The sequence below is a fragment of the Solanum pennellii genome, chromosome 5 (genome assembly GCF_001406875.1).
Source record: "Solanum pennellii chromosome 5, SPENNV200".
In the NCBI taxonomy this organism is placed as follows: domain Eukaryota; kingdom Viridiplantae; phylum Streptophyta; class Magnoliopsida; order Solanales; family Solanaceae; genus Solanum; species Solanum pennellii.
In genome coordinates, this window is record NC_028641.1 from 77,273,482 (window position 1) to 77,285,642 (window position 12,161).

Genomic DNA, 12,161 nt, shown 5'->3' on the forward strand with positions numbered 1-12,161 from the left:
AATGGCGGTGAAGAGGTTTTTCGGTCAGATCTAGTGGTGGGATGACTTAGGTTGTTGATTTTGTGGAGGTTGGAGGAGGAAAGGAAATGGTGATGGTGTGCGGTGGAGATGTAGACAGGTGAGGGAGAGAGTTTGTCGATTTCGACGGCAAAAATGACGATGACGGTGGTGATGGGTTTTCCATAAATTTTGGATGAAAATGGTGAAAAGAATGGGATATTGGTGAAGAAGAAGGAATTTTTAATCAATTGTTTTTTTAAAAAAATTTATTTATTATATAATTTTTTATTTTTTTTTAACCCAAAAATGTCATTCACTCGCCTTAAGGAGTGTGAAATCACACATTTTCGCCAACTCAACCATTTTAAAGCCACATAAGCTTAGTCAATGGTCAGAAGGGTCCGATATATTGTGTTTTATTGAGTTTAAGGGTTCAAATAACAAATAAATAAGTAGAAGAGTTCAGAAATATAAACTAATACAAGTATAAAGATCCACCAGACTATTTCGCCAAAAAGTAAATGTCTTCATGTATAAAAATGTGACATTTCTTTTGCAACAGACTATTTAACTAGCTAGCTAGCTTACTAAAACCAAAAATATAATCAATGAAAAAAAAAATCATTTTAAGAGAAGTATAGTACATGATTGTTGAACAAAAGAATAAAAAAAAATTGTCAATAAATTAATGTATCACTAAATAACTCGTAGCTAATAATTTTTTCTTGATCATCCATCTATTACTAATCCAAGCATTAGCATACTTTTCTATTATATATATAGCGATACAAACGATACGTCGCTATTTTTTTTTTTTTGGGAATGTCAACAAAAGACCAAACTAAGAAAGGAATAATTTGAAAACAATCGATTCAAGTGTGTGTAATTGCAAAAGAATGTGTAAAAGATGAAAAAAAAGCTTTTGAGAAAAAGATACATGCATCTATTTTGCAACTTGCATGGTACTAACAATTATTTTTTTCTCCTTCATATATATATATACACACACTACTTTAGACTTTGGAAAAAATAACTTGTTAAGTTCAAAGCTCCACTACTTTAAACATAAAAAATTCAAAAAAAAATAAAAAAAATGTCTTTCTTCATTGTGGTTCAATCTTCTAGCTCAACTAGCAAGTCAAGTAGTTATGAGGATCCATCCACATACAAAAAAAGGTATGTATGTATGTAATTTAGAAAAATAACTCGTTAAATCGAAAGCTCTATCTTAAAAAAAAAAAGTCAACAAAAAGTTCTCTTCTTAAATTTTGTTTCCTTAGTTGATGAAAATTTACTATGTCTATCGATAATTGATTCGTTTAAAAAAAAATCCCCTTAATGGCAAGCTAAATTTTTAGAAATATATACATTCACGAATGATATTCTCTTTTTTTCTTTGATCTTTTCACCGTCTTATTTTTTCTCTCCTATTTGGTTCTTAACATAAGAAAAAAGAGAAAATAGATTTCTTGCTTTTATTCTATTTTCTATATGAAGCATGATTGAATCATGATTTATAAAAATAATTATAGAATGTCAATCCTCTCCAATTTTAAGAAAATTCAACGAGTTGTATACTACTTACACAATTACGATATAATTTTTTGACGAAAGATAATATCGATACGTTTTATATATAAAAGAATTAATGGTTTTTGTCTTTTTTGTTTGAACTTGTACACTAGGTAGTCACAACTAAATTTTAAGGAATCATTATATATTGGATGGTCCTTCTATTGTCCAATAACTTTTCTCACAATTTTATGAGCAAAATGATTCCACTTTTATATGAGATTTAATTTATGATATTATATAATTATTAATGAGATATCAAGAAAATTTTTAATTGTATGTATAAATTAATCAAATTGGTAAGTTTGCTAATTTTAAAAAATTATATCTTAATAAAATATTGCTAATTTAATGACATTAACACTATGTTTGGATCATTGTTATCCATTTTATTGTATTGCATTATTATTATACCTACAATGTTTGTTTTGATTGTTACTTAAAATGTATTATACTGTATTGTTAAATTTCGTTGTTACGTAACAATGGAAACCCCTATTTTATGGAACAACCAATTTGTGTGTTCCCATTGTTACTTAATTTCTTTTTTCATTTATATCTTTACATAATATTTTAAAATACTATTATACCCTTTACCTTAATTATTTAAATCTAGTCAAACCTCCTACCCTAGAATAATTAAAGATATTTAAGTAAATTTATAAATTATAATACAGTATGATACAATCAAACCAAACAATTAAAATGTTACTAAATAACAACAAACAATACAATCTAGCCAAACGTTGTATCACCATACAATACAGTACAATAGAGTACAAATACATTATGAAACAATGGGTAACAATGATCCCAACAAAGTGTAAGTGTTTATACCTTTATATAAAAAAGGTATAATTGATCCCTTCATGGCCCTATTTATATTTATTTAACTCCTTTAAGCCAATAAAACTCAAGGAGTCACAAACAAGAAAAGTTAATTTAAAGTCTCTAGGACCACATTTATTCTTCAAAGGTATCCAAATATTTTGAGAAAAATTCATAATTATGGACCATATTGAACATATACTCTTGTCTTTCTTCACAAGTGACACAAAATTCTCATTTAACTTGGACAAAAATATTGTTCACTTTTTTTACACAAAAGATTCTCCATTACAACTTGTCTTAGGACTATATGTCTATATCATTGAGTACAACTTGTTCTTTTATTGTCCAATAATATATTTTGGGAATCCTATTCAATTAGGGTAGAAACAACCCTTTGCTAAGATCCTTGACTATATATATATATATATATACTAGATAGTTCTTTTTTACCACCATAATTATTCCAATCGTCAATGGATGAAGTTTCGTTGAGCTGAAGGTCTATCAGAATACCAGCTCGCTAGCTATTGGTAATAGTAAGTACTAAAATGAGAGAAAATCCTTTTATATATTGGACCACAAGTATCTAGGGTTTTACATAAAAAGTTAAGTGAGACTATTAGAAAAATCAAAATTTTCATATATAATAAGGAATTTTCGATAGAAAATCTATCGAAAATTATTGTGACAATGCAAGTACAATTTCGATGGAAGATTATTATTATAACAAACCATATATTTATCATATGCTAACCAATATACTCTATTTATTTATAACATCATGAGGGTAATCCCCCTTACTACTAGACATCAAGTATCTAGGTTTTTAATTACATGAAAATTAAAATCAGAATTTCGAATCGACATAGAAAGTCAATTAGAAATTCTGATTTTTTTTCACACGCATATCGCTCTTGAATCATGTAATTTCACTTTAAGATCTCGCGATGAGATATTGGTAACACTTTATTTTTATCATACGTATGTATGTATGTATGTATGTATTTCTTTTATGCGCGACGTCCTCCAGTACCACTCTCTCTATGGCAATTGAAGTAAACAGATGCAACAGGCAATCCAAGATTATAAAGCTCAGCAAAGTCTCTTGTGTTGAAATTTTGACGCCATCCTGGGGGATACACTGTTTCACGTCCCAATTGTCGAAATAAAACCAAAACGAATCGATGAATTCCCATCGTTGGTGTTGGATTCTCGTAGCATACTATTTCATTTCCTAGTATAAGGTAAAATAATCGAATAATTAATGACAATATGAAAAGATTTTTGAAATTTATGATTTTTCGTGATTTTTCTAGCTAGGTTATTGACCATATATGTGTGTGTATATAAGACATAAGTTATCATATACTATATGATTTATTTTCTCAAAGTGTTATTTTATAGTGTCAATACATAGAACTTTGTGTAAATGACAAACAAATATATTTATAATTAAAAGGATTTACCAAAGCTTGTATCTGTAGTTGCTGGGATATCTGTGACCAGCCTGAAAAAAAATATTAAATAAAGTGTTAGAATAATAATAATAATATATTTAGTATAATTATATAAGTGGTGTTTAGGTAGAGTGGTATGTGTATCTACGTATGATATATCTGCATTGTGAAGATAGAGAAATTATTTTTGATAGACTCTTGATTTAAGTAGCATGTATGAAATAGGGAATATAGTAGTGAAGAAGTTATGATGAAAATAATCGAGAAAGTAATACAATAAACAGAGAAAAAGAAATAACGTATTACAATAAAAATCGAAGAATAAAATATACAAGAGGTAATAAAAATAACAATAATAACGACGATGATGATGAGGAAAACTAGAGTTATAGGATTTTCAGTACACATGACATTATGATTTTATGTTATCAATTGTGGGTTTTCACTTTTCATTATGAGCCAATCAAGTTTCTTGACTCGAGTTTCATCGTCATTATTAATCAAAAAAAAGAAAAGAATTTTCACGTGTTTGATCTAATAAGATCGAAAATACTAACCAGTGTAGATACTCCCTCAAGTTAGGATTGCTTGGGCTTGGAGCATCAGGATCCACCATAATCTTCATAAAAAAACAATTACAAAAGATAAAGAAAAAAATAAAAGAAACTAAATACTATAGTATTACTCCTCTTTAACTCTCCAAATATTAATAGCGTCACGTAAAATAAAATAGAGAGAGTCAGAGAAAAGTAATAGTCAATAGCTCATGAAAACAGTCAAAACATATCTAAAATCGTCTTGATAATAGAAAATGAAGCCTTTGTTTAACTCTCAGAACAGTAACAGTACCACCTAAAGTAAAAATGAACGGGCGAATATATAAAAAATAATATAAACGATAATAGTTAATAATAACAAAAACATTAGAAAAGAGTAATAAACCTCTTATAGCTTCACATAAAATAAATAAAAAGAGTGAATTTTTTTTAATTTTACTCTAAGTGAGAGTAGTTAATAGCACATGAAATTAACATTAAAAATAATTATCTTAAATCGTCTGGATCATTGAAAATTAAACCTAAGTTTTGACTCTCAGAATAGTAATAGTACCACGTAAGATAATGCAAGTGAGGATGAATATATAAAAAGTAATATAAACAATTATATATAATTAATAATCCAAAAAATTAGATATACGATCTCCAAATGATAATAGCGTCACATAAAATAAGAGAGAACAAAAAAATACTATAATTAATACTATAAGAAATAATAGTCGATAATTCAGAACATTAAACCTCTATAACTCTCCAAATAGTATATAATAGCGTCACATAAAATAAGAGAGAACAAAAAAAAAATACTATAATTAATAGAATAAGAAACAATAGTCGATAATTCAGAACATTAAACCTCTATAACTCTCCAAATAGTATATAATAGCGTCACATAAAATAAGAGAGAACAAAAAAAAATACTATAATTAATAGAATAAGAAACAATAGTCGATAATTCAGAACATTAAACCTCTATAACTCTCCAAATAGTATATAATAGTGTCACATAAAATACAATAGAACAAGACAGAGCGAGTAAATTTATAATATAATTTACCAGAGTGTAAAAGGTGCGAAGATCGTCCCCTCCGATATAAACCCTAGGTTGCATAACAACTTGTGAAGGTTTCAACACACATGCATTGTTCACTTCTCTATTATTATAAACAACTCTAAGATCAACAGACTTAGTGAATGGATCTAAAACTTCACCTATCACACGACCAACTATCAATGGATCAACTCTAGGCATGATAATATAAAGTTTATATAATATATTATATGACAATATGCTAGGATATTTTAGTTTTTTTTTCTTTCGATGTTATTGCAATGATAAAAATTTTTATCAAAGGGTATGGCTATTTATATGAGTAGTAAACTTACTATGTTGATATTTTTTTGGTGTCAAAGAATCTATAACCTTTTTATGGTATTCTTTTACTATGAAACTATATTATTCTTAGTTGATGTTGATCTTTGTAAGATGTATAAAATCAACTCAAGAAGCCATGCACCCTAAGCAGAGGTGTCAAATGTGCGGATTAAATCAACATTCAGGCCAAAAACGGAAATAAACGATTATGATTCAGCCCGCCAAAACTTGCTTGAGTAAAAAAGTGTACATTAAAATTTTCGTCGATTATTCCTTTTCTGGATAATTGTGTAGTAAATTACACTCTTTTGAGAAAATTGAAAAATCTTAGGTAAAAATTATACCAAAGTCTAAATGATCAATCGAATACTCAAAATAATAGATATATATATATAAAATCTTGACTATGCTACAAAAAATTCCTGATTTCGCCAATAATCATAATTACTCCTATTTACTGTTTCAACTTATGTGAAATATTTTTTTATATCCTAAAAAAATGACATTTTTATCTCTTGAAATTCTTTTAACTTTTTTAACATTTATATTTTACTCATCAACTCGAGTAAACTACAAGATATGTGAAACTCACACATCACCACTTATTTAGAAGAATAGTTTTAGTACTTTATGTATATTTGATTTATATGTTAAAAAGTTTTTAATTTTTTTTTAAACTTCGTATCAAATGAAAAATATATGTAAAAAGAGGAGGTGGGGGTGGGGGGTCACTTACAAGAATCCAACAGATGGATACAAATGCTAGCTGTAGATGCAAATAATTTAGTGTCACATAGACACCCCATATTGATCTGACACATAATTTAATTGGAGTATTCAACTGATAAAATAGAAACAAATTAATTAATGTTTATTCATGCATACTCAAAAGTCAAAATTATAGTATTTACTCGATCTCCACCTGGAACTAATTAAGTTCGATTATTTTTTTCTGATGCTACGGATGTTATTCAAAAACTATAAGACAATTAAAGTGCTATAAGTCACAACTTCTGATATCTTTATGATATACATTTTTTTCATTGACTCATTATATAGCAAAAATTCATCGCTAATTCTATTTTTAATAATAATGGATTAACAATAAATTATTAAATGACAAATTAAAAACGAATTGACCATTTAATTAACTATTTTTCCCATGTAGTTATTAGTCATGACTTCATAAAGAACCAACTCCTAATTAATTAAATATTATAATTTAATTACCAAGATATTATGTTAATTACTATAGATTATTTAGTGGTATATGAATGTCAAGTTTTATCTCTATTTTAATTATTTATTCCTTCGTTATTGCTGAGCCATGACTTTATAAAAAACGTAATGTACTCTTATAAATGATTGTGCTTTTTAAATAATCTTTATGCTATCAGTGTATACGATCTAAGATACCTTTTAGTTTTTTTATGGCTAAGAAATCATGTCTAGCCAATTCAGAGAAAATATTCTTGGATAAAAAATTCGAACATGAACGTGAAGAAAGTGATTTAATAACACAACATTCTAATTCATATCTCATCTTTATTAAAGGTATTGGAAAAAGGTGGGGGCAAAAAGAAAGAAAAGATACTATTTTCGTTTTAATTTATTTGTGTTATTTTAACGTGACACAGAATATAAGAAAGTAAAAAAAAATTTAAATTATGTAATTATTAAAAATATATTAAATGTATTAAAATATTTATTTAATTTTATGGAAAATTGAAATCAAAAGGAGTTATCAAATACAAAAAAGATATTCATTTTAAAACAAATTTAAGAAAAATTTGATAAACAAATTAAAACGAAATGAGTATTCTTTATAGATTCTTTTCACTTTTACAGCCTCCAATGTTATAAGACTAAATGTATGATTCTCCCAACCAAAATGTACCTCACAACTTTGTCCAATCATGTATATCCTTAAAGCTTCTTAAGACAACACCTCAACATTCCAAAAATATTATAGTCTTACCAAATTTATTATTATTATTATTATTATTATTATATATTTAATATAATTTCATAAATATAGTAAGGATAAAATAGTGTGTACATAAATTTAACTTTTATTTTATGGAGTAGAGAGACTTTTTCTAATAGATCCTCAATTTAGATAACATATACTAAAAAACAACGGAGAAGGTACGTAATAAGAGTGGTAATTGAAGTAAGAAAAAAAAAACGATGATACTTAATCAAAGAATGAGATAATAGGAGAATAATAATAATATATATTAATAGCTATTATGATAAGGAAACTAGACTATACTCAACTACCTACTAATCTTCTTCTATATATATTCATTTGACCTCCATACTTTGTCCTCGGTAAGCTTGAGGGTGTGTCATATCTTATCTAATCACTTCTAATACTTTTTCGGCTTACCTCTATCTCTCTTTATACACACACCCATCGACAATCTCACACACATCCTCGTTGGCGCATCTGTGCATCTCCTCTTTGTTGAAGAAGAAGGAAACTGACGATTGGAACATATCAAAGGAACGGGTGCAATGCAGTTGACTGATCTATCTGCAGCAAGTGTTGATGAGGAAGGAAGCTAATGATTGGGACATGTCAAAGGGTCCAACGAAGCTGACCGACGAGATTACATTAATGTTGTAGAATTAGAGTAGCATTAGGATTAGACTAATTATATTTCGTCTAGAATTATATTATGATTATAATTATATTACGACTAGGATTAGATTACTATTAGAATTATAGTACAATTAGGATTTAATTATTTTTTTATTATAGTAGTAATAAGTATTGTAGTAGAACTCTAAGTATAGTTAACTTAAGACTCTATAATTCTATCATATATAAGGAGTTTGTAACTCAACATTATTATTATTATCAATTTATTAATATTGATCAACCTATCAATACATTAATACTATCAATACATCAATAAAATCATTGATTTCTCTACGTGAGATTTCTACATGAATTTCTTCATTCTTTACATGTCCAAACCATCTTAGCTTTGCTTCTCTCATTTTGCCCACCGCGAAAGGCTACTTTCACCTTATTCCGAATATCTTTCTTCAATCGTGAGTGATTCATGGGTTGTTATCCGTTAAGATAGATGTGTATTCAAAAGTGAAATGTCTTTAAAACTTTTTTATCTTGTTACATATTTATGTACCAATTTACAAATATAGAACTAATACTACTAGAGAACCTAATTATTCGAGTAGTAACATGATAGGTGAGAATTCATATAACTGATTTTATATATGCTAATTCGAATATCTTAAAAAAAATCATGTTAGAGATTAGTATTTCAGTAGAAATATAAAAAATTTATAATGCTATGTAAGTATATAACTTAAATCTTCAAACCAGATTCATGTAGTCTAAAAAAATAGCATTGTTAGTAAGAATTCACATAATTGACACAAATTTATTTGGAATTCAAGCATAGTGATCGTTCGTTAATTTATCCCCTTGCTATAGTATGAAATTCTGGCTCTGTCTCCGATAAAAATTTGTTCTATTATATTTTTCAAGATTGAGCCCTAAGATCAATTCTTGAATTACTATTAGGGACCAAATAAGGGCATTGTGGTTGAATGAATAAGGATCATCCATCCATCATGATACAAATGTAGATTAATCAGGATCCCGATATGAATATCGAAATATTGGAGGAGAGACAAGAAGAAAAGAATTGCTATTAGGCATCGTAGTTCATAGCCATGTAATGACTAAAAGATAAATGAAAGAATGAAAATGCATTCAGAATCACTAAAGCTTTTGTGTTATTTATATAAGGTATTAGTTATAAATATTCATATTTATTATTACGGTTAAAATATATCATTACCGTTACTTTTTTTAATTTGTTATAGTGACTTCACTTAATTAAAAATAGTTAAAACTGAAATTGAACATGTGAAGGAGAGATAAATAACATTTTACAAGAATATATACAATTTTTTAACACATGTACACCTATAAAGGGGAGAATTGACTGCCCAATTTAGAAGGCATAAGGAATCCAATTCACCTAGGATCTTTTCATATTAGAGAAATCTAGTCCATATATATAGAGTATTCGGATATTCTTGTGGGGTTGTTCAAAAAGAAGTATACTGTAAGACGTTGTTCGTTTGTGTGTGTTTCAATTATTCTTTAGATAACTATCCAGATGGGAGCAAGAGATTCATCATTCGATAAAAAAATTTACATTGTATAGGTGCTAGCTCATCTGCTTACACGTAGATTCTATAGCTTCTATCAGTGAAGATTTGAGTGTTAGTGCTATAGATTCAACTAAACAGAATATTTTTGACACGTAATATTATGTATGTGGCGTAAGATATTCACATGAACGATATTCATGGTTAACTCACAAAAAATGTACAAGTGTCGAAATACTCTTTTCGTTTTGATGGTGGTGATACGAACCTAAATTCTAAAAACACCTACTCTTAATTATCTCATGTAAAAGCTTTAAGTTGTAGTAGCACGTGTATAAAATATCTTTCAATATCACTCAAAGTATGGGCCCTTTTTCATTTCAAGATGTTCACATTTACAAAAATGACCACAAGTAGTAAAATGTTGCATGATAGTGGTTAGTGGCTATTTATGCAAATGTAATAAGATCATCCAATCAACAAAGTTAACATTTGCAAAAATAGCCACTAGTAGTAAAATATTGCATAATTTCAATTTCCTCATTATACAAACATGGTTTATTCCAAAGTCAAAAAATCTAATCAAATTATAACAAAAAACCAAATTAAATCAATGAATTAACAAAATAAAAATAGAACCTCACATTTGCAAAAATAGCCACTTTTACTCATCATACAAATTACACATATATATTAATAAAATCAACCTTCCAAAGTCAAAATCCAATCAAATTACACAAGAATAAATCAATAAATTAACAAATAAAAATAAAATTTCACATTTGCAAAAAAAAAAAAAAATTAAAAAAATAGCCACTTTTTTGTTTTCTACTTAAACTTGAAATGGCCATGGCCAATTCTTCACATCTTGTTCATCTTGAACTTTACCTCTATTCTTCATTGCAATATTCCCATTATTTCCTTCAATATAAGCATAATATTTCAAGAAAAATGCTAATGTAAGAGAAATCCATTGAAGACAAAAGATTAAAGCACATAATCCACCAGCTAATCTCAAAATCATAACACCATCTTCTTCTCTGACATAGGAATTCAATTTTCCAAGAAAATCCCCTGTTTTCGTGAATATAAGCACGAAAACAGAGCCTTGGAAAATTGCTATGAGTACGGAGGACACCATGTGTGCTCCGTACCCTTTAGTGTCAGCACTCTGTGAGAGTGCTGACACTGTGGCGCAGCCAAAAACTGCGCCACCTATAGTAAGGATGTGAAGGAGGATGAATAAGAATCCGTAAAGAGACGGAATTAATCGGAGGGATAGAGTTAAGAAAATGCAGCTAGAGGATGCACCAAGAAGAATGTAGTTACAGAAAAGGAAGATTTTGTGTGTTTTGTGGTAATGGGGTTCACTTGAATCTGAATAATATTTGTTGAATCCCATTTTCTTGAACTTTTGATGATGTTTTGTGGGATAATTTTGTGTGTATATATATATATATAGGTGGTGGGGTGTAAACGGTCATATTATTTGAAATTTGTGGTTTATTATAATGTTATAAGACCGTTTGGGAAATAAAAAGTGAAAATATACAAAATATTTGGTGTAACGGCTACTATTTAGTTTCATGGTGTTTGTCTCGATTTGCGTGTATCTCGATTATTTATGTGGAGTATTTGTTACCTCTTACAAAGTATGTGTGGATTGGGTAGCTTTATTTATCGAAACTCGAACAGAAGAGAAAAAAAGATTTTAGATATAGTAAAATGTAGTTGTCTCTGTTGTAATTTTTGGAATCAAGACTCGTTTACTGAAAAATGTATAGACAAGTCATTTTTTTAATTTGATATATGTATAATACATAAACATGTCTTTTAATATGGTCTCAACCGACATTTGTACCCTTCAACATTGGATGTGCACAAGTAGATACACAAGTTTTATGTGGTATAATACACGTAGGTCACCATGTAGGATCGCAAATTGTCATGTATTGTGCACATAAATCGTGTATGTCTACTTATTCAATTATATACAAGTTTAAGTATCTGTTTGTGCAGAGATAAAATTGAATGACATATATATGAAAAAGGACATTTATATGCCTAGCAAAAGTGGAACACAATTATTGCAAGAATATAGTGTGCATGAGGTTATATTTACCTACCAAAAGTTATTCTCAAACATTTTCATCAATTTGATCTTAACATTTCTCATCATTCAATTTCGTAGTTTACTAAAGTTGATTTTATAAA

At 28.1% G+C, this 12,161-nt stretch overlaps 2 protein-coding genes and 1 long non-coding RNA gene across 3 annotated transcripts; 1 reads left to right on the forward strand and 2 right to left on the reverse strand.

Moving 5' to 3' along the window:
- The first annotated feature begins 1,042 nt into the window (after positions 1-1,042).
- On the forward strand, positions 1,043-3,693 carry LOC114077350. The gene is made up of 2 exons (XR_003578638.1): positions 1,043-1,176; positions 3,476-3,693. It is a non-coding gene; the product is annotated as an uncharacterized LOC114077350 (long non-coding RNA).
- LOC107018534 (protein FLOWERING LOCUS T-like) lies at positions 3,023-5,770 on the reverse strand. Its single transcript, XM_015219039.2, has 4 exons — positions 5,475-5,770; positions 4,418-4,479; positions 3,870-3,910; positions 3,023-3,637 (listed from the first exon to the last, which is right to left on the reverse strand). Exons 1-4 carry the CDS (start codon positions 5,667-5,669, stop codon positions 3,414-3,416), a joined length of 522 nt encoding a protein of 173 aa, XP_015074525.1. The 5' UTR covers positions 5,670-5,770; the 3' UTR covers positions 3,023-3,413.
- Positions 5,771-10,582: 4,812 nt separating this feature from the next.
- LOC107019833 lies at positions 10,583-11,392 on the reverse strand. Its single transcript, XM_015220203.2, has one exon. The coding sequence runs from the start codon at positions 11,347-11,349 to the stop codon at positions 10,780-10,782; it is 570 nt and encodes a 189-aa protein (XP_015075689.1). The 5' UTR covers positions 11,350-11,392; the 3' UTR covers positions 10,583-10,779.
- Between the last annotated feature and the right edge of the window lie 769 nt (positions 11,393-12,161).

Excerpts from the sequence above, each read along its gene's own strand:
- LOC107019833 (XM_015220203.2), bottom strand. The coding sequence starts at position 11,349 with ATGGGATTCAACAAATATTATTCAGATTCAAGTGAACCCCATTACCAC.
- LOC107018534 (XM_015219039.2), bottom strand. The coding sequence starts at position 5,669 with ATGCCTAGAGTTGATCCATTGATAGTTGGTCGTGTGATAGGTGAAGTT. Across the intron at positions 4,480-5,474 it reads TTCGCACCTTTTACACTCTG|ATTATGGTGGATCCTGATGC; the intron begins GTAAATTATATT and ends TTTTTTATGAAG. Across the intron at positions 3,638-3,869 it reads AACTACAGATACAAGCTTTG|GAAATGAAATAGTATGCTAC; the intron begins GTAAATCCTTTT and ends ACCTTATACTAG.